The following is a 22,605-nucleotide window of genomic DNA, read 5'->3' on the forward strand; positions in this document are numbered from 1 at the left end:
ACTATAAATTCAAGAATCTAAGAATTAATTTAATTAATTAAATTGATTCTTAGATTCTTGAATTTAAAGCTTTTTAAAATATAAAATATTTTAATTATAAAATATAAAATACAATATATATATGTGATTCAAATTTTTAAATTAGAAAATTAAAATATCAAATTTTTCGATTTAATCTTAACGTTATTAATTAAAATGTCAGATTCTTCGATATGATCTTAATGTTATCAGAAAGAAATATAGATTCTCAACATCTTTAGATTTTCAAAATACGGTTTATTTTATATATATCGAATGAGACTTTCAAATAATCGTACATTCGCTATTCTTTTGCCGCTCTTTATTTCGTTCTTCATCCTGGCGAATGTGTGATAATAAGATGCAACATAGGTGATAATGGACTTCTCGTCTGGTCTGGCTGTATCCACGTCCTCTGCGTCCAGTAGCCGTGGTATGCCGAGTTCTGAATTAGCAACGTCAAAGGCATAATTGAGATTATCGATGTTCTTATTTTGCTGTAATTCCGACCAATTGACCAAGTCCGGTCTGTGAGCATGTATGAGAGCGTTGAAACCGAGTCCATTTCTCCAGGAGCCTATTTGTATAATGTTTAAAATATTTAAAATTTTTCTCATGTATATATATATATATATAATATTTAATCTTATATATAAAATATCTAATAATTCTTCTCAATTATCTTATAAATTTTTAATACTTAAAAAAATACGGAGTAAAGTTTATAGCTTGGAAGATTCGCGTGCAGGATTATGCTAAATGTTTTCTCGATTCATAAATATTATAGGATTCCTTTAAATTTCTTTTTGAGACATTCAGATACTTTGAATATTCATGCCGTGTAATTGCATGCAAGACAGAGAACTCGACTCACCGGTAAAGTCCTGGATGTTAACGCCGGGATAGCCATTTGTCTTTCTCTGACACCAGAGTAACAGAGCATCTTTGGCAGACTTCTTCTCGCTGCTATCGTTTTCTTCGTCTACATCGATTTCGATCTCTTGGATTTGGAACCTCAAAATTATGGTCCAGATGAGACCGAGAATCAATCTGGGATTACCATCCACGATATCTTCTGCACCGATACTTTCAAGGCGAACCTGAAACAGAGAATGTAATCTTTGAGATCAGGAAGAGTGTTGAAAAAAATTGAAGCGAATAATGATTTTATGGCACAAAAAATTTTCTGTGCGAAAACATTTTAACATTAGAAAATACCCCAACATTTACGATAACTATCTCGATCATGTTAAACGAACATCAGTACTTAATTAATATTACCTAAATAATACAGATGCTTTTTTCAGAAATCCAGAAAATTATTTCATATACATTTATGTCGTAGGTACAAAACGCTGGCAGAATTTCTTAACTGAATTTTTTTCTTTCTTCGAGAAACTTCTCTCTCATGACATCTTACGCATAGTTTCATGTTTCACTACTTAAGACTTCGTCACTTCAATGTGCTACGCTGTGCAGTGAGATCTCGCAAGTTCTTTCGCGAAACTCATCGATCAGCGAGCGAATAATGCGCCCGTATAATTTATTCGACGTTTACGTGCCGTTCGCATGATTATTTATTCGCATTCCGATCTATTGCACGATCGCGGTGTAGCATTCGACGCAGGTTGCGTAAATGACAGGTTTTAATAACGGATGAGTAATTCATAAAAATAGAAAATGCATGCGACGTAATTGCTATTCTAAGTAATCTAGAATACACTGAAAAAAATGCATGTAATTTTATATGGAAATTACATATATATGATTGGAAAATTATCTAAATTACATAAATATGCTTGGAAATTTATGTAATTGGAAATTGTAAAATTCCAATCATATTTAGGCAATTTTCCAGTCATGAATATGTAATTTCCATGTAAAGTTACATGCATTTGTTTCTATGTAGTAAGGCTACATTGTAACGGTCGTATAAAATATTATCGAAAAAACCGATAGATGCGTTTGTTTATAGCTCTAATTAAACTAATTAAACGCATGCAGCTGATTTTCCTTGAACTTTCATCGATACACCTTTATATTTTATATGCTACAAAATAAAATTAAAAGTTACTGTTTATTAATTTTAGGACGATATCTACAAATGAATGATGGAATCAAAATCTCAAAATGTCAAAATATATAATTAGAGAGGTGTAAATCTTAACGGTGATATGTTTGGTAATTAGTTGTCATTACACGTGATCCAAGAGAAACGAAATCAGTATCAGAGTACAAACATCGGTACTTAATACTAGTCTCTCGTGAAATTCCTGTTAATTTTATTTAAGCCATGGACGCGCAACGGTTATGAAATTTATTTCGGACCATTAATTTCGAGGCGCGTAAAATCCCGTTGAGAGCGTCGACTCGGCGGAAGTAATTATGTGACCGTGCCGTATAATGAATTACAACTGATGCGATTTAATAATTGCATTTTATTCCGCGTGATCGAGGAGCATGCGGAACGGGCGGAGAAATCTTTTTAGCCTCTTTTCTCCGCTCGGCCTGCTTTCATGTTTTACGACTTCGCATCTCGTAATTATACAAAATAATAAAGTTGACCGTTATGTTAAGTCTTCAAAGCGAATTAGGCAGAACAATTATGTCTTTAGTTTTTTTAATACGTAGCAGTTGTTCTCGGTAAAATTCAACTTATCGACATGCAAAGCATTTTGCAATTTGATCGAATAACAATATAGAAATTTTAGATGAAAAACAAGTTGTAAATTATTATACAGAGATATATTTGAATTTAATCTTGACACTGGAAAGAGACTGAAGACACTGGCTCCACAGATGATAATTAATGGCTTGATTATTCAGCTCGTGAATCTCTTAGTCAGTAAAATTATTCTCGCACGCACTACGGCCAGTGGCAACCGATTGCTATGTGTCACTGCATTACGGTTCACTCGAGCATAATAGGGTCTTATTGATAATGCAGCATTTGTTACTTCCAATTGGCAGCAACGGCAATCACGAGTGCCGCGCCGTTATTGATAATCTCTTGTCGATGGTGAAAGTAGAGCGTTAGATCATTGGAAGTCTGATATACTATTATTTGTTTGCCGATCGCTAAAAATTCTGCGATGATTTCAATGTGTTTTTAACGCGTTAACGCTCGCGTAAACTCTGATGATATAATTGTAGGTACCGCACCTATGTATGCATGAGAAACATGTGAAGATCACAGATTATCCTTGTAAATTCTTTCTCCTTGGAGAGTATCGCTTTTTTATAGCAACTGGATACCGTAATGTCATCAGAATCCGCTTGAAGTAAAAGGCAATATTTCTTATAAACAAGTTGTGTTTTTCAATAAATTATATTATATTGTAATTATTGCTTTGGCAACATCTTCGAAATGAAGTTTAATTAGGTGATATACATAAAATTAAAATTTAAGAAACTTTGAAAAAAGATATTTAATGAATTCTTTACCATATAATAAAAAAGATTGGCTCTACATAATGTAATAATAATGATGTACTGTACATAAAAATGTAAAGCTTTTACAATGCATGCATTAGAGGAACTTATTAAAAATTTTATGTTACAGGAACCGCTCGGATTTTTTCTGGAGCAAGTTATCGTTTGATCACTGAAAGAGGTAAGTCGTTCTTACAGAAATCCAATGTAATACTGGAAATTTCTTATTTTAAGTATACTTAGTGCTTTTAATATTCAAAATAAGTAGCAATCACTTCTAGTATTAAATTTCTATAATGGTCAACTTATATTGTAACTCGGTTCTCGACAGTAATTTCGCTCGCTTGACGGTATCAGTCTCGAAGTAGGTATGTATCGACGGGATCGACAGTCTTGGTCTTGCTCGCGCTTCTCGCTATGCTATTATAGTTAATCGCGGCGCACGCCGTCGATAGACGTTTCCCGCTCACGGCGGCTGCTGCTGCTGGAATGCAGTCCGATCACTTGTGCCGGTGGTTCTATCAAGGCCGCTGGGAAATGGAAATTATGGCGTTTGTCAGCCGCGGCGACTGACAGCATGTGGAATCCAAAACAAAGAGAACGCATAGCGTCACCGTTACGCGGCCGTCACCGGCAACGTCTTCGTGGACGAAGTTAATGAGCCGAGTCTGGTCGAGACCGTTGAGTGCTGCTGGATCTCACGTCATCTCGGCCGACCAGACCGGACTTCCTCATCTCCCGCAGGCTTTCATCCAGCCACGTGCTCATCTCAGCTTATTTTGCGGCAACCGATTGCCAGATGTCCGAGCAGGGCGGTTACCACTTCGAGCTTATTATCATTTAACTTAATTTTCTTGTAGCTCAAGCTGTGAAATGTGTGGTGGACTTAATCCGTTGAGTACATTATATTCACGTGTAGGTAAGAAAATAATGCAACAAAAAGGCCGATCCAATTAGTTTAATTAGATTGTCGATGAAAATTCAGCTTCATGTTTTATTTGAGCAAGACGTTAAATTGAGTAAGACGTTATTGCATATTATCGCGGAAGAGAGATTATCATTTGCATTTCTTACGTCATACTTGTCACCTATGCTGCTTCAAGATCAAGTTTTTTAAATATTTATATTTTATGTAATTATATTAATGATAAAGAGAGATATTAATAGTTATATCTCCTTATCATTAAATTTTAATATATATAGCAAAAATTATGTTCTTTTATGTCAAATTGTATTCATCCTTTTTATTAGCTGCTCGATTCCATGTTATCAAGATGAAGAAAGAACACTCTTATAAATGTTGTCTTATTCTTAACGATTACTGTTACTTATGATGAATATACCCCGCGGCTTCTCAAAGATGCATTCGCATGCACTTCCTTCATCGGAAGACAGTCCTCTCGGCGAGACAAATAGCGAACAAGGTACATCAGTTGCGCAGGCGCGCGCGGAATGTCGCAACCGATTTATTGTACTTAAAAAATTCATCCCTTCCGGCGTGATTCATCGCATGTGATAACGGGACAGGACGTACGACTAATGATCTACTTAGGCTAAACCGCGTGGCGAGAACACGGGGGCAAGCGTATTCCCGTCGCTGTCACCGTGCAATTTGCAGCTACCGTGCGCATTATGCACCTTGTCCGTAATAACAGCGAGCGGATAATACATCTACGAGCGGTATCCACTCGATAATGATAGTGCGACGCTCCGGCTAACGATGTGCGACATACGCGCCGACGCCGCCGACCGGTGCAACGATCGGTGCAACGATCGGTAGCCAGCCTAATCAGCTGATCGTGCCTCTCTTCCCTTCCCTTTTCCTCGTCATTAACTTTGGAATTCTAATGCGATGTCAACGATACGCGATATGGCGCGAGCGATACCGGCGTTCAACGGTGCATCGCGAGTTAAAATGCAACTCGAAGCGAAGCGCAACCGCGAGCGACGACGTAAATCTGCGCAGAATGGCTTGAGATGACGCGATTTACGAACAAAATGCGATAGATTGTAAATTGAATTACATGAGAAATGTTCTTATAAAACACGCAATTTCTTACAAAATGCATTTTTATAAAACAAGTCTGGATGAAGATGTGGAATGTATGATAGACTTAAATTCCTAATCCACACACAAACTAAAAGTAATATAACATCATCAGTATTATAGTTTTACACTCAATGATTAATGTAATATAAACCATGATATTTGGTTTAAACAAACAGAATGAGACAGAATCATTACCAGAATATTACCTACAAAAAAAAATCACACAATCCCTCTCTCCTTTATAATTATCTTCTATCCTTACATCCTTCTGTCTGTTCCTCTCCTACATGCCCACCCCTCCCCCTCCATAGTTTTATTTCCCATTATTTTCCAACATTTCTTTACTTTCCTCCTCTGAATGTCAATTTCAAGTTTTATTTCGCCTTTAAAGACTGACAAGAAGTAAGAACGTCGTTTTTCATTCTCGTTGCATTGTCTCTAATAATTTCTGACTGAGAATTCGACAACATAACTTAAGGTACATATTCCTATTTAATTTAGCTGTTACTAAATTTATTTAATTCAATATAATATATCGATATACACTGTACAATTTTAATTTTTATTATTGTGTTCGTCATGTAAATATATTGTATTATATTATTTTTGTCGTTCGCATAAGATATCGATATACATGATACAAATTTAACTTTTAATGTATTATCTCTGTCATTGTATTATATTATTATTATTGTCGTTCATATTTATTATAATTCTTCGTTAACAGAAAATATGCATTGTACAATCTTTTCGGATGTTTCAACTGCCAGCAAGCTAAAAATACCGATACCAGCTCAATAACCATCCGTCTACTATGTCCATGTCAACGATTTCAAACAATTAGAGAAAGCAAAGTATCTTTATAATTTGTATATATTTTATTCTACTCGATCCTTCATGTAATTTTTATATTTCTATTTTTGTTTTACCATACGGACTAATTTTTGTAAACATTGATCCGATCGCGATCGAAACGTTTGTTTTTATATTAAAATTTATAATATTTTCAAGTAATGATATAATTGTTTATTTTCTATTCTGAACTTTAAATTATAACGATTGATTTTGGGCTCGTAACCCTTTTTCTTTATTGAGTTTATAAACCATGATGTCATCATAATAGCTATATTATTAAGTAATATAACGTAATGTAAGTGCTAAAAGTAATATAACATCAATATGATAATTGATTTTTTCTGCATAAAAACCACTATGTTATTACAAACAATAACACGTTAAATAAAATGTAGTACGTATTCAAATGTTATTTGCGAAGTTATTTGCAAAAATATTATATTTGAATGTGTTCCACATTGCATTATGTAAATAGAATATTTATCGCATCGCATATATCTGCATAAATATAAATAATAGTATATAATTATTTTAAAATATCACAGTAGAAATGAACAAACTGTAACAAACAGTTACGTTTTAATCTCAATATATGCATCTCAATATCTTCTTTTTTTACACATTAAAGTATTCAATTTACATATTTAGCATTATTTTACATCATGACATCATACAAAGGACTTAACGAGATTCTCGCTGGCTAACGAAAATTTTCCGTTATACAAAATTTGACACAATTCAATAGGACATGGTATGGCATAATCATTTCACCTTTAAAAACATAGGAGATATGATAGATATCAAGAATTGATTACAGGTTTTTTAAAAAAGCGATTCACTTTAAGATAGATTATTGCGTAGAATGTTTTTATTATATTATATATTAATGTAACTAATTATAATTGTTCATACTGAAGAAGACTCTGTAAGTTGAAACGTATATTATATATTATTGATTAAAGAGAAATAATTTATAGCATTTCTTAAGATCCTTATATACTCGTTTATTGGTCGTTTATTAATTGTTTGCTGTGCAAATTAACTGAGCGTTGTTGTAATTGTTTATTCAATATATGTAATTTATATTAAACGATATAGAGTATTCACGCGTCATTCGAATGACACGAAACGAATGAATAAATTAAATCTAAAATAAAATCTACACTCATGTGTAAGAGAAAACCATCGTATGTATTTAACTGTTCTCTAACATTCACCATACACGACGAAGTAATTCAGCGAACGGCGATTCGCGAAATTAACTGAGGTATTTTTAAACGTCTCCACGAGGTCCGAGAAATCTAAGAAGAAACGAATAAGATAAATATAGCACAGTCGTGACAAGTCGCTAAACGACACGTTAAGAAAACTGCCTTTGATGAAATAATTGACTCCCGTTTTACAACGAAGGTTGCAATTTATTTTCGATGCACTCATCGTTACAAATATAGCTTTGCAGCATTCATTGTTCTTATGTTAGTTTATACAATTGAAGATTTATTGAAATTACTAGCATATTTTATATAGACAAACATTTTGCAACATTCTCTCGATAGCACAATTAACACATAGAAAAAAATGTTTGGTTGAATTAACTAGAATTCTGGTGGAAAATGAACAATCCAGAATTCTAGTTAAATCTACAAGATTTCCGGTTAAATCTATTAAAATTCTAGTTGAAATAACCAACATTCAGTAGATTTAACCAGAAATCTAGTAGATTTATGCCCGCGTATTCATAGTCAGGCCTTATATTTAAACCTTCCTTGAATTTATCTTCTATAGATACTTTACGAATTATTTCATTGGCTACTGAGCATCTAAAGATAAATTTAAGGAAGAGCCTTAAGTACAAGGTCTGATTATGAATACGGGCATTAGGGTCCTATTCTATAATTCTTAACAACTACAACGATATCGTTACATTGTCATTGCGCAGATTTTGTATACAGTAAAAAGCTGCGCAACGACAATTTAACGATATCATTAGAATCATTAAGAATTACAAAATAGGCCCTTTAATCAGAATTCTGGATCGTTCACTTTCCACTAGAATTCCAATTAATTCAACCAAACATTTTTTCCATGTATTTTTCTAGTTTTTAAATGACTAGCGTAAAAGATCGATAATTTTCGATGAATCTCTCTCGTAGCATTTTTATCTTTACAATGACGTAAACGCAATCCGTTAGTCAACGAAGACGGGGACAAGTATTAAAGCGGGGCACTAAGACGGGCGAGACCCCGAACCTTCGAATTTTCGCCACGCCGAGGCGCGTGCACTCACGTTGCAAGTCGAGTTTCAGCGGCGCATGAATAATGAATGAGCGCCGTGGTTGCATAGCAAAACGCCGGAGAACGCGATACTGTTATGCGTCGTCGGCTAAAATGCGGGGTACGGTTAAAACTCGTGCAGGGAGACATGCGGCGTCGATAACGGGCAACGGCGTTAAATAACTCAACCGATCGCTCGGGGAGGGGAGGGGGTGGCGGTGTTCTCTCCGCGACGCGACGGTGGCAACGGCGGCGATCGCTTTTTGCACGTTGCGCATGGGCCCGACCGCAATTTGCGCACGATTTTAAAGCGCCCCAAGCGCTTCTCGCATGGCTCCCCTAATTGAGGTATTGTGTTGAAGCGTGCCCGATCGAGTAGATTAAATTTTTGAGCCTCGACCCCGCCGTCGCCGCGATGAAATACGATCGCCTCAATTGATAATTGCATAATGCCGCGAGCTGGGCGTTTTGCACAAGCGGAAAGCGCCGAGTCGTTACATGGTCCAGTGCTGCGAAATCCACGGTGATCCCAAATAAAGTTATAGGTACATAGGAAGATTAAGATACAGTTAAAAAAAAGTACAAGTATAATAGAGAAACAGGGAACAATAAATTTCAATCTATCAGAATTCTGATATTTAGATGTGAGAAAGCTTAGAAACAATTTATGTTATATTTTATAACTAAATTTACATTTCAAATATATTCAAATCGCTCGTATTTTGCAAAGCAAATATATAAAGAAGACGGTCTATGTTCGAGTAAATTAAGGTTATATTTAACAATATTTCATCAATTTATTATACGAGGAACACATATACAATAGAATTGAACACACAGCCTTCTTCAGCAATGATTTACAAAATTGATCGACAGGGTAAACTCGGCAAATACGCATTGGGATTTACGCCGCAGGAGTAAAAAAAAATAGAAGGAGTGGGGGTAATTTTCTCGCAATTACTCTGTTACATGCCTTTATGTTATACATATTAGTATTGAGTTATAATTTCAGCTTCTTACTGTTAATATTAAATTATTGTATATAATATGAAATTATTGTGAGTTGAATCGATTTGTCACTGTAACAAGTAACGCTATCATAAATTATAATCTACATAAAATGATTACTGTAGGGCATGTAAAAGACCTAGTGATACATACGTGTAGAGGAATAGTAAAGCATGTTGTATAGCAAAATACAAGTGTTTTCCTTTCGTATTCTTTGTTTAGTTTGTTTTGTATATCCCACCTGTTTGGAATATACGGCATTTTTAGCGGGCGGGATTTATGCCTAAAGCATACAAAGATTGAAATCAGTGCACTAAATGCAATAAACGCATTACATGAAATATGTACCTTTTGTCATAACACTTCTAATATATGTAGGAAGATTGTAATTATTATTTATTACTTCATATACATATTTATCATTTTTATTCCTTAATAAGACTTTATAAACGCATTTTATAAATTATTGTGTCATTTTACGTCTTATTTATATGCAGTATTTGTAAATTTTTCATGAGCCGTACATACCATCGTACATACTCTCCCTCCCTCTATGAGTAGCCATATATCCCACCCCTATGGGATATATGGCAAAAATGCAAAGGTTTCAAAAAGTTTATTTTTTAGTATGAAAAATTAATATATTTTGGATTCCTAATATTTTTTTCATAGTAATAGAAAGTATAAAGTTTTTACTGGTAGTTTATTTGCCTTGAGAAATAGTACTTGGTAAATTAAATCTCCCTTTTCGGCGTATATACCGGGTTTACCCTATCAGATGATTAACATTACGTTTATAGTTGCATCCCTGGTAGAAATTTCATGCATTTTTTTGAGCAGTTACTAAACAGTTATACCAACTTTTGTCTAGTAACTGAGAAGGAAAATTACTTAGAACCCCAATCAGGATGTAACGCTTTGTTTGCAGTTACTGCATACAAAAGTTACGTAAAATCTGAATCCATTTACTGAATAGAAACACAACAAATAATGAATATTAAATTAATTAATAAGCAAGCCAATTGCTCATGAACTGGATAGAATAAAACTCTATCAAGTTCTTGTCCATTTCCTACTCAGTATTGGCATAACTAATGAGAATACAGTAATATTAGATAGAGTAACTGAATAGGATCTAGGAAAACTGCATACATTTCTACCAGGGATGGGAAACATTTCAAATTTTGAATTTTTTGTTTCGCTCTACTTCATGAAATTTCGGATTAATGTGAAATTAAAATATCGAATAACAATGTCCACGAAGATTACAGTCTTATCGTATGAACCTTATCGTATGAATCTTCAAGTCGAACGCGACTTTCTGTTCGAAGCGAAGCGGAACGGAAAAACTTTTCCGCGTGTCTCTCGATTCACAGTTACTCGCGGAAGAAATAGCTATGGATTTGTCGGCGTCGTCCGTGTCGAGGAATGCATCCGCGCGACGCAACTCCATACGAGTTAATAGAAACATTTGCGGGAATTAATTTCGCGAGGGGTTGCGGTAACGCGGTCAGTTGCGAGGTCCGTAACGTCGTCGGCAGAATGGGGATAGCAATTCTAATGCATTTACCGTGGAATGCGACTCCTACGTACGGACATTCACTGGATCGGTGCGCTGCAAGGTACCCGCTCGACCGTGCTTGCTTCTCGAAGACGGTAACTGCACCGTGAAAATGCAACGCAACGCTCGTAAGATGACGTGGTTAACTTGACTCGATCTTCATTCGACACGGTAGCAAATTCGCAATCCTTCGCCAATAGATTCCTGTCTCATTCTCTTTCCGTGTAATTTATATTTTTTCTAAAGCCATTCCAAAAAGCTGTATTCTTTTAAATGGATGGCTTCAATTAAGCCATCTTTTTCTCCTTTTACAAAAAAAATGATGATTTTCGACAATTTTCTAGGTAGTAAGTAGAAGCAAAGGAAGGTCTGCTAATCTCCGAAGGTCTCGCTTACACAAAAAGTGAAAAGATTTAAAGCCTAATTAATTGTACCTTTCCGAGCCTTTCCTTTTATAAGATAGGCTACCCGTAGGAAAAAATGTTTCAATGTACTAATTAACTATTCAGTAACTGATGATATTTCACCAGTAACTGATGAAATATCGTCAGCTACTGAATAATTAATCATCATATTAAAACACTTTTTCTTAAGGGTAACTTTAAAAAGAGATAATAAATTTGGGATTAGAAGATTACTTCTATTCTCAAGAGTACTGCTGGGAAAGTGCTTGTCGATTGGGACGGGTCGGGGGCCGTGTAGCGGTTTTCCTATGGTAGCTGACCGCACATTCTTGGCAGGGCTACGGAATGTCGATCGTAGGCACGCAGGTATGACATCTGGAAAAGGTAACTCCCGCTCTCTCCCCCTTCTTAATTTATGGCGACATTCAACCACGAGATTCTCGGTGTATTTCGTCATGGTTTCGAGAAAACGCGCGGAATTAATCCCGCGAAACTCTCGGCTGTTCCGTCTAAGTGGGTTAATGAAGCTCTCGGAACGAGATTTCCGACGATCGCCGCGACTTCGATATATGTGTCGCGTGTTAGATTTATGCTACAATAAAATCCGAGGTAATAAAAAAGCCGATTACGTCGCTATCTTTCGTTCTATTATTACAACGCGCCTTGCTGGAGGAATCTCGTGATCGCCGTAATCGCCTCGAGTTGTGGAGAGAAAAGTGACATGATCCTAAATCAACTGATTGGTATCTATCACTTAAATAAGTGGAATAATTGAATCGTTCCTTCGGAATCAATTCAGTTAAAGAATTTATTTATGTTAATTATTATTATATCTGTTATCACATCAGCGCAGTGCTTTCCGTTTTCTCCAAAATTGAGATGTTTTTATTTTTAACTGAATTTGCTTCTGTTTGCAATCTAGCTCTTTCTTGTCTAGCTCAAGTTTATTTACTGTTCTAAGCTTTCAAAAAAATATGGAAAAATTCAATGTTACTTTTCATTAATTTATTACATTACTAGAGTCCAACCGAAACTTTCACCAAAACTGAAAACGAACACTCATTACGTGTCAGTTTCGACTGAAACCATATAGCTCTTCATAAATATTAATTTTAATATATGTAATATTATTGTTTCAATAATTAAATTATGATGTTTATGAAAAAGAAGAACTTATATTTTTTGGCCAAAATTGACACAACCGAAATTTAATTATTGTTTCAATAAATTATAATATTTATGAAGAACAAGTATATGATATATGAGTACGTCTATATCTGTCTTTATAGAATTGCTATTTTTTAATTTTGATTTTGGTTTCGGTTGAAATTGACATGTAGAGCCGAGTGTTTCGATTCAGTTTTAACAAAAGTTTCGATCGGATTCTATACATTACTTTAGCAGATAGTTTTTTAACTCAAATATTATTCAATAAAAATTGAAATTTGAGTAAAAATGAAAGTAAAATTTGAGATTGAATTTTCTTATGTCAAAAAAATTCCAGATTGCAAATGGTGGATTACTCCGATTGTACATTACGACAGAAAAATCATACAAAAATTTTAATAGAAATCAAGATGTAATAAAAAGTCAAGCATACAATCAAGAACGTTTTTAAACAGAGCTTCAAGTAGAGTCATATTTAATAATTGTATTATAAGAGCTTTGCTTCTTTGAAGATAAGATATATAACATGTAGTAAAAATACTTTTGTAACTTCTGTCGAGAGTAGTCGCAGCACGTTTCTTCTCCCAAATTGAATAACTGCGAAAGAACTACATCCGCCGGCTGGCTTCGAGACATCCTTGACGACGGATGTTTCGCGTTAGCATACTCCGCCGGTGAGTTTGGATGTCATTCAAGTCTCAGAGCGTGCACGTGTACGCCGTCGGCTTTTGCGCTTTCCGTGAATGGTTATGGAGTACAAGGTTGAGCAACGTGTCCGCTTGAGATGGGCGAAGGATGCAGCCGCGGGGATGCTGCGGGCAGAGGGGTAGTCAAGGTGGAGCCCGTTAGAAGAGACGTCCCTCGACTTTTACGGCCGTATCATATCCTTACGGGGCCCGTTGCTCGTCTCGTAAAGATTCACGAGAAACGGATGCAGTTTCTAGAAAAGGGAGGGGAAGAGAAAGAGAGAGAAAGAACTTATAATGGTGTTGGAATCGTAAAATCGGGGAAACTGCGGACGGACGCAATCGATGCCGTCGAACGAGGACACGTAGAAAGTCTTTCTCTGCGACGACGCGCTTAAAAGAGAAACGTGGGAAGCCCGCGTGCAGCGTACATGAGAAAAAGGAAGCGAAACATATGCAAATTTACGATATCGATCGTCGAACATCTCTCAAAGAGGGATCGATATCGCCGGCGGCCAAACGCATCTCGGGATCCTGGAAATTTCGATTACACGTCACTCCAGCGATTCATTTATCTCTCTTTCAACCCGTGTCTTCGATCTCTTCGTAATCATCGTCGTGTTTCTTTCTCATTTTTTATTCCCGATAAGTATAGATAATAATTCGTAGAATATGCTAGAGTGAAATACAAGATCAAACGAAGAGGCGATGTAATCGGCAGAGATAATGAATTTATCTGTCTTATATTTTGCTCTTCGGTACATTCAGATAATTATTATCTACATTATTTCAAAAATAACAATCAGCTAATTTAATTGTTCGGAGTGGTTTAATGTTTCGGAGGTCAGTTAGCTATTATCAAGTATGAAGTTAACAGCCGTTCTAGAATATAATGCTCTCTATGAACATTTTATAATCGATGATGACGATTTGACAAGTGTAAAGTCCGAAAAAGGATTGCGTTAATTTATATTTTCATTATTGCTGCGATATTTAGCACCTCGTTATTTAAAGACAAAATACATTGTCGAGAAAAGCGGATTCCATTTATTTATTTTAAAGACTTACGATGCCAAACAGAAGCGATGCATCGCCGAATATTTATTATCATAATGCGGCGGCGTTGTTTGAACGCGTTATTTCGGGGAGTATGATATTCATAAGTTTCCGCTTAAAATCTGTTTCATCAAAGTTTCATAAACAGCGGCAAAAACGATTTTGCACGATTCATCGCTTCCGTTTTTGCGGTGATTCTTGTAAATCATTGCTATCGGAAGTCGATAATCATATAACGTTGATTATGGCATACTCAGAGAATGTATAATAACATAATATCTACACGGAAATCGATTTTGCTGAAGTATATAAAAATTTAGTTAGATACAGATGTGAAAATAATTTTGTTGCATTATTAAAATAATTATATAGAACGCTCAATCTGGTAGCTGGAATATAAAAATTTTTTACAGCATTGCTTTTTTAACATTTTGCATGCTTTCCTACATAATTATTTTGATAGTCTAATAAAATTATTTTCATATCTGTATAATATCTAGCTAAATTTTTAGATATTTCAGCAAAATCAATTTTTCCGTGTAATTACATTATAGAAAAGAATTCAATCTGGATCTGATTCTTTTAATCTTGCGTACATTTTAATCCAGCGTTTCTCATTCGCAGATCGTGATCGAACGCATGCGGTCGTATAACGATGGAAATCAAATGTCTGTCGTGCATACTTCATGCTGACCATCACGAAAGATTAACGTAATCACCGGTTTCGGATGATACTTTGAAACGGCGCTCTTAATTTACGTGATTCGATTCTGTGGGAACAACGTAGAGGATACGTATAAAAGACGAGGGTTCGCGCCGAACGCGCAATTTGCTGGATAAAAGGGCAAAAGGCTAGCTATCGAAATCTTCTTCGGGCACATGGCGCGTTGATCGACGATAACACATATTTGCAATAATTGACTGTCGATTGCTCACCGCTATACGATTGGTTCGCGTTTCAATTTGTTCTCCTGTCCCAAACAGGCTGAAGGATTGTTGCGAAAAACTATATATGCTAACGTAGCTGTGCTACGAGATAATTAATCTTACTTTTTCGAATTTCGATTTGATAAAAAGAAAAACTTTTAGAAATAATTACAGCTGAGAAATTTTATATATTAATCTAATCAATTTTTCTTAAACTTCAACAAATTAATATATTTTGCACATTTAAAGTAATTAAATTTAAATAAATTAATTTTCTTATATTTTTAAACTAATTGGTTTGAATTATTATCGCAGTGAACTTTTTAAATTATAATAAATATAATTATTTGAAATTAATTGAAATTATTCAATACTTTTAGATTTTCATTTTATGTACCGTATTTTTGTATGAGAAACTGAAATCGTGTCGCAATTTGCTCTATTTTAATGTTTGCGTTTCTCTTATCGACTGTCATGTTTCGCGCATAAATAAATTTATTTACAGATTATTAAATACGTGTACGCATTTTTTATTCGATAAGACGATAAGACAAATAACAAGTTTCTCTTATTATCATTGTGGTAGAAGTAGCGTAAAATTATTATCGGCAACATCCATTTTTGATTCATATTTTTCAACGCAATCATTTCAGTTTTGCAAGTCATTCTGATTTCTTATCAGAATAATTTTCTAGATCAGAACTCGTTTACTTATACGCGCCATACTTTCACCTGTTTTTTGCAATGTTTCACTATCTGTAACTTGTTTTATCTAACTTTTTCAAACTGATCCTGCTACATCATACTATCTCTCGTAGCAGCTTAACAAAATGAAAAGAATTAAAATTACTATCATGCTATATTTCTCATAGAGATTAACAATTTTTATTTCAATAAGCTAAAAAGTTATTAGAGTTATTTATATGCAAATATTTCTCTCGAGCTAAAAATGTTTGTAATTATCATGTAGATCACAAAACGTTAAATGATCGTCGTATTACCATTAATAACAAATTACATCGGGTGCACTTCACGAGAATGACCGATTGATACATGTAGTGATCAATCAAACCTTCTTAGTAGGAATTACTTCTTAGTGATCAACAACGTGTCATTATTAATGTGTATGTTCTTCATAATATCCATCACGATCAAGACTTTAGAGAAGATTCTTTAGAGAAGGTCGACCGGTTCTTTTTCAAGAGCGATTATCTAACGTGCAAGGATCGATCGATTTCTCGAATATTGAAAACACTTTGCGTTTAACAACTTCCTCGGCGAATTTTATGGGATGACGTCCGTTACAACGGACATCCTACATCAATGTGTCGATCAATCATGTAATTTCGTATATTTTTATATTACGTATAAAAATTATTTTACATATAATTCTTATTTTGATAAAAACAATGGTATATTTAAATATATGCTTCGTGCAACAAATATACAAGAATTTGAGGTTTATTGAAAAATCTTTAGCGATTAATCTTGCTAATCGACTCTTAATTTTGTATGAAGTAAGATATAAATTAATATTCCATAAGAAAGATTTTAAATTAAATTAATAATATTAAACAATAAGAAATAGAAGATAAATTAAGAGCCGCTTTTTTTCAACTTGTGAAATAACAATTCTATTCTATATTACGAAATATTATAACGAGAGATTTATGTAATAATTAAACATTAGTTATAATCGCTGTATCGATAATCAGATAAGCCACAATACAATCATTTCTTCTTGCCGGTTTGTTGTGTTTGTCTTTGACAACTACTGCGATGGAGACATCCCGTCAAGGTGAAAACGTAACGGACATAGTTCAGACGAGGTCGGGCTCTAAATAGTTCTAAACGCTATTGTCTAACACGCGAAGATCAGCATAGGTCGACGTGTCTACGGGCATAAGAATACAACAGAACGGAAAGAATAGCATTGGGGGAATGATGCCTAAGGGGCAGCAGGAAATTACGGTCTATGGTAACGTGTTTGAAACCTTAAATCAGACAACCGAGAAGCACCGCAAATTAGAAATCCTAGATCGAGGATATAATCTTCACGGATATTTCGATGCACATTAATAAAAGTATAGCAAAACATACTAATTACTATATATCAATTCATACAATAGAGTCAATCATTTGAATAACGAACAAACCGTGGAAGAACTGTTATCCAAAATCACGATTTACTCTCTATGACCATTGCTTTGCTCTTTTTTCACAAATTCGTACCCTTTATTTAAATAGGTATCTCTACGTACTCCCTCTTGTTATGTTCTCTCTATGACGGTACCGTCTGGTTTTATTTCACATCTGTAAGGCTTCGCGACGGTCTAGCAAGTTTTGCTTGCCGGTCGCTGACCTCCACCTCTCGTCCTTCTTCCTCCCTCGTCCTCCATCGACTACCCCGCGCTCTTGTCTTTCCCGTTCTTCCTCCTCATCTTCTTCCTCCTCGGCTTTTATCGAACTCAGTCTTCCTCGTCGTACTCACTTGTATCTTCTTGTCCTATCTTTCGACTTATGGGTCGCCGAAAATTAGCCGAAAAGGAGCAGGAAAAATCGGAGGGAGTCCGACCTGCCTTCTCTTTCTTCTTGTTTCTCTTCTTTGTAGCATTTTCTGCTTCATCTCTTTTCCTTCCACTTCTTCGCACAGATTTCCTGGATGTGCGTGCAACGCGCACCGACAGCTTCGCGCGAGAGGGATCGCTTTTTCTCAGAACGTTCAACGGATACCTCCCTAATTACTTCGGGGTTGGATTCTTGTGGGTGCCTGAGAAGAGCCTCTGGGCGAGACACGGGAACCGTGACGCCGCATTTCTGGCAAGTCTCAAGAATTCTAAACCTCTGCATTCTCTTCATTGTTTTCTGGATACTCATTCTTTAATTCGGGACAATTCTGTACTTTGCGATATGATAAATAATGGTATCACAAGTGTCTACGAGACATTAATCGAGTCTTTCAATAATTTTTCAGTCCTTGATCTAATATACATTTTATATTACAATAGTAATCTTAATATATGAATTACATAGTTGTTTTATTTGAAATTTACTCGTTTCTTCACTCTTACATAAAAATATATTATTAATTTAAAAAGAATCATATTAATTTTATGTCTATGATTATGTATCTATGATACGAATTCTTAAATCCACCCGAAGGAAAACTTATGCAAGTATTACGGGTACGATGCGGCTAATTCTGCCATAATGAGAGGCTCATTATTTAAATCGTTGTCTTACGTTCCTACCAACTAGCATCATTATTACAACACCGTGCGATAGGCAGGAAGAAACTCGTGCTAGATCGTGACTTTTCAGCATGCTTTTGATGCGCGAAAACATGATCGTTTTATTATCGATTTTGTCGTGTTGCAAAAATTCTCTTGACTTTCTATGTAAACGTGTCGTAAGAGAAAAGTGAGAGAAAAAATTTTTTTAAATAACTATTGATACTTTTATAATTTGAAGTTAATATACTGGATGCTCTAAATGAATTATTTTTATTCAAAATAGTTTCCTCTTATAACTCTTTTCCGTGATCTGAATTATCATTTAAAGAAATATGAACTTTTCGCTCGATCGCTGCGTTTAACTTAATATCGGAAGCAAATCGTCAGTAGCGTCACAAAGCATATCCTTAGGCGAAAGCATAAGGAAGGATTTGCTGAAGCATGCGATATGTTTGCTCGTAACGAACGGTATCATCCTCCAGAAATAACTCGTGTCCTTTTTCGAGGAGTCCGCAGTGGGAGGTGAGATCGTCACCGTGAAGACAACCGTACGATAAAGACCGTGATCGATTCATGCGGCACTCGAATGCACGAGCCAAATTTGACATACGCTCGGGCGTGGTCGTCGGTGTGGCCTTTATTTAATCCTTTCGCGTCTAATGGCTTTTGTAAACGCCTTTCCTTTCGCGGAGCCTTACAGAGGCCGAACTGAGAAGAATAACGGTTGCCTCGACGCCAAGTTTCTTGAGTTATTGCCGGCAATTAAAATGTTTCGGTGAATCAAGCTTTAGAGATACGAACGAGCAATAGAGGCCTTGTATTCCAATTAATTTTAAAGTGGGTTTTACTTTAACTTGACAAATATTTCATTTAAGGTTTAATCATTATAATTGGAACGTTTTCTCAATGAAGAATAATAATCTCAAAGCACGAGAATCTTATATTTGGTTTTATTGTCTATATTGAATTTATAATTTTGCTATAGAGTCATCTTTATTTCCCAAAAGAAGAGACACGCGAAAAATACGAAAGTTTTGCACAGAAAAAACTTGTTGCTAAATTATTAGCGATTCTTGTTTTCGCTATAATTAGGTATAAGTCTAAAAGTTATAATAGGCTGTAAAAATGCCAGTTTCTGCCGGTTATACCGGAATAGAGAAGTGCTCGTGTTAGAAGACTTACTCGTTTAAGACCGTTAAGGTAGAAGCGAATACCCAAACGTGGCTTTTCCACCGTTCTCCTCCAAATGGGGGAAACGAGAAACCGGTGAAAATCGTCTTTTGCATCGCGCGCTCAACGATGTACCGTTCGTTTTGCCGATCGGAGTTGCAAAAAGTTGCACCGCGGAAACACGCATCGCTCGTCCTACCATGATGGTCTTCGTCAAGACATGGCGGTAAACGACGTCATGCATTATTTAGCAAACGCCATGGATCACTGCTCGCAAATGCAGTCGCATTCCGCCCACCGAAATTATGCGAATAGTTTACATAAATAATCTGACTAGGAGCCTTTTTTTAACTCATAACATTATGATGGAAGAACTTTGGCGTGCCTTTATCATCGTGGCATAATAATTTTTCTGGTAAAAATCTAAGTGTCATTCTGAAAAATATTAATTCACTGAGAGTTTTATTTTATATTGCGGCCACATAGAATAACTTGATAAATTAATAAATTACATCAATTCAATACAAACAACAATACCGTTACGAAAAAAAAAGAAATACGCTTTTTAATTTAATCGCCTTCGTGAATTATCTTGAAAAGGTTCTCGAAAAATAAAATTTTCTCTTTGAACGAATAATAATGTCCCATACCTTATATGCGAAGGACAATGAGTTTTTCATCGCACGCGATCGGCGCACGGCCGTTGTACGAACACAACGATTTAACGCACGACTTCATAACGATGCCTAACGATTACGTCCATATTACCGCGGTACCGATAAAACACGTACTTGCATTGTAAAAAGTATACGGCCGAGCATCACGAGCATTTCGCCGCTGAGATATGTTTCCATAAACGGTAATACGTTAAGGCTGTATCACGCGTTGCAGCGACCGGAATCTTACAATTTATATATACATATTCGTACAAGGAAAGCATCTATATATGTATATACATATTTCAATCCAATTAGTTCTTAATTAGATAATAATTATTTTGCTATAATATACATCAAGAATTATTATCGTGCAATCTATTCCGGTTAATTCTACATTAGCAACATAAATTTCATTTGTGAATTGCATAAAAATGGCCGAAGTTCACAGAATTAATTACTTGCTAAAACTAAAGCTGAGAACCGTTATTGTACGCTCAGTGTCTCACTTTATCTCTCTTAAAAATGTATTATCTAATTTTATCTAAATTTAATTACACTACGGCATCTAAAACAAACACTCAAATATGCCGTCGTGCGCCTCGGAATTCCGCGTACTTCGCGGTATTCTTTTTTCGAGCTCGCTTTGGTAGGCACCGGTGCGTCGCAACGAAGCCCGGTAAGTGTAAACTCCTCGTGAATGGCCTCTTATGCTTCCGTGGCTTATGACATAATAGTTTCACTACGTGCGGCGCGTATACGCCAAGAAGGAGCCCGCGGAACTGAACGAGACAGAAACGGTATAAAACTCGAAGCCACAACGTAAGACGAGCACGGGCGAAGGCATTGACCAGGCACGGTGATGCGTCGGCGTTTGTATCGGGGGCTTGTCGGTTCCAAAGAGACCAACAGGAATCACGCGGTGGCCCCGATCCTCGTGTTACCGGAAGCGACGCGTCGCACATCATATTTCTTCAACCGCCTTGTCCGCGAACTCGGCCGCAACGATTGTGGGTCTCTAATCTGTCAGATCTAGACTGTAGAATTTCTTTGGCTTCGTCGATAGACAGTGCGCACTGATGCGCGTGTGGGCTACTAGACTCATAGGAAATAACGGCTGGAATGCTGTCAGATTAATCATCCGAATGATTGTTTGCGTTAATACGGTGATACTTGATTACGGTGTATGCAAGTCATCGATAAATCTATTCTTATCATTACGACGACTTCGATATTTAATACCGCAATACTGAGATCTTACATCTATTATTTTCACAACCGTACACATTTAAATTGCATAGTAAGTCTGGGATTAATTTAATATTGTGTATTTATCTTTAGTACATTTGCATCGAAATGTACGTTTCGGCGATCTATGGTTCAACAGAGAAATTACGAGCGTGACTTAACGGACCTGCTTGTTGCCTCGCTAATTTATCCGGCACTCGACTTGGAAGCTTTTTCGAGGCCTTTATTTATTCCTCGCCGAACAAAGTTGTTCGCGCGCTGAACACGTGCAACCACGCTGGACCGCGCAGTTGATGGTCCGCACTCGAGAGGTTTTTCGAGAGTGAGCAACGTCCGGAGAAACACACATTCGAGACCCCGAAAGAACGAGATGGAGAAAGAGAAGGAGAAAGAAGAAGACAAGTCATGCTCTCGGGAATATGTATTACCTTGGTATGAAGGAACGCCAGGGATTTGTTCACGTTCTCGATTTTGTGAACTCGCATGCGCCCGTTGTTGGGCTTGGCCAATCGCTCGCCAGAGATGATCTCCAATAGTTTCAGTAGTTTCTTGCCATCTGCCAGATCGGTGAATAGATCGTCCACCTCCATACGCGCCTAAAAAGTCAAGTCAAAATTCGATATAATTCAATTAGGAAGAATATAACACGCACGAAGAGGTATTATAATTACAGAAAATTATTCATCGAAAACAGCTTCATACATCAAGATTAATTAATACAAAAAATTCCGTTAAATAGAGGTGAGTGGTCTAAATCGGACCATGTTCCAAATAGGACCTATTTAATTTAAATGAATACGGTTAAGCAGATTCGCGTACTATTTATAATGTAAAGTCCTTATAAGACACCGAACATGTGA

General features: G+C 36.0%; 1 protein-coding gene across 4 annotated transcripts in view; it reads right to left on the reverse strand.

Annotated features, from left to right (window-relative positions):
- Window positions 1-22,605, reverse strand: part of kst (spectrin beta chain, non-erythrocytic 5 kst) — a 73,244-nt gene that overhangs the window by 17,972 nt on the left and 32,667 nt on the right. For all 4 annotated transcript variants that reach the window (XM_018446723.1, XM_018446701.1, XM_018446708.1 and 1 more), the window contains exons 3-5: window positions 22,174-22,341; window positions 893-1,118; window positions 318-595 (exon numbers count right to left, since the gene is read on the reverse strand). In XM_018446723.1, the coding sequence (XP_018302225.1) occupies window positions 318-595; window positions 893-1,118; window positions 22,174-22,341 (672 nt within the window). The remainder of the gene's footprint in view (window positions 1-317; window positions 596-892; window positions 1,119-22,173; window positions 22,342-22,605) is intronic.

This window comes from Mycetomoellerius zeteki, unplaced genomic scaffold, assembly GCF_001594055.1.
Source record: "Mycetomoellerius zeteki isolate Tzet28-1 unplaced genomic scaffold, Tzet1.0 scaffold105, whole genome shotgun sequence".
In the NCBI taxonomy this organism is placed as follows: Eukaryota; Metazoa; Arthropoda; class Insecta; order Hymenoptera; family Formicidae; genus Mycetomoellerius; species Mycetomoellerius zeteki.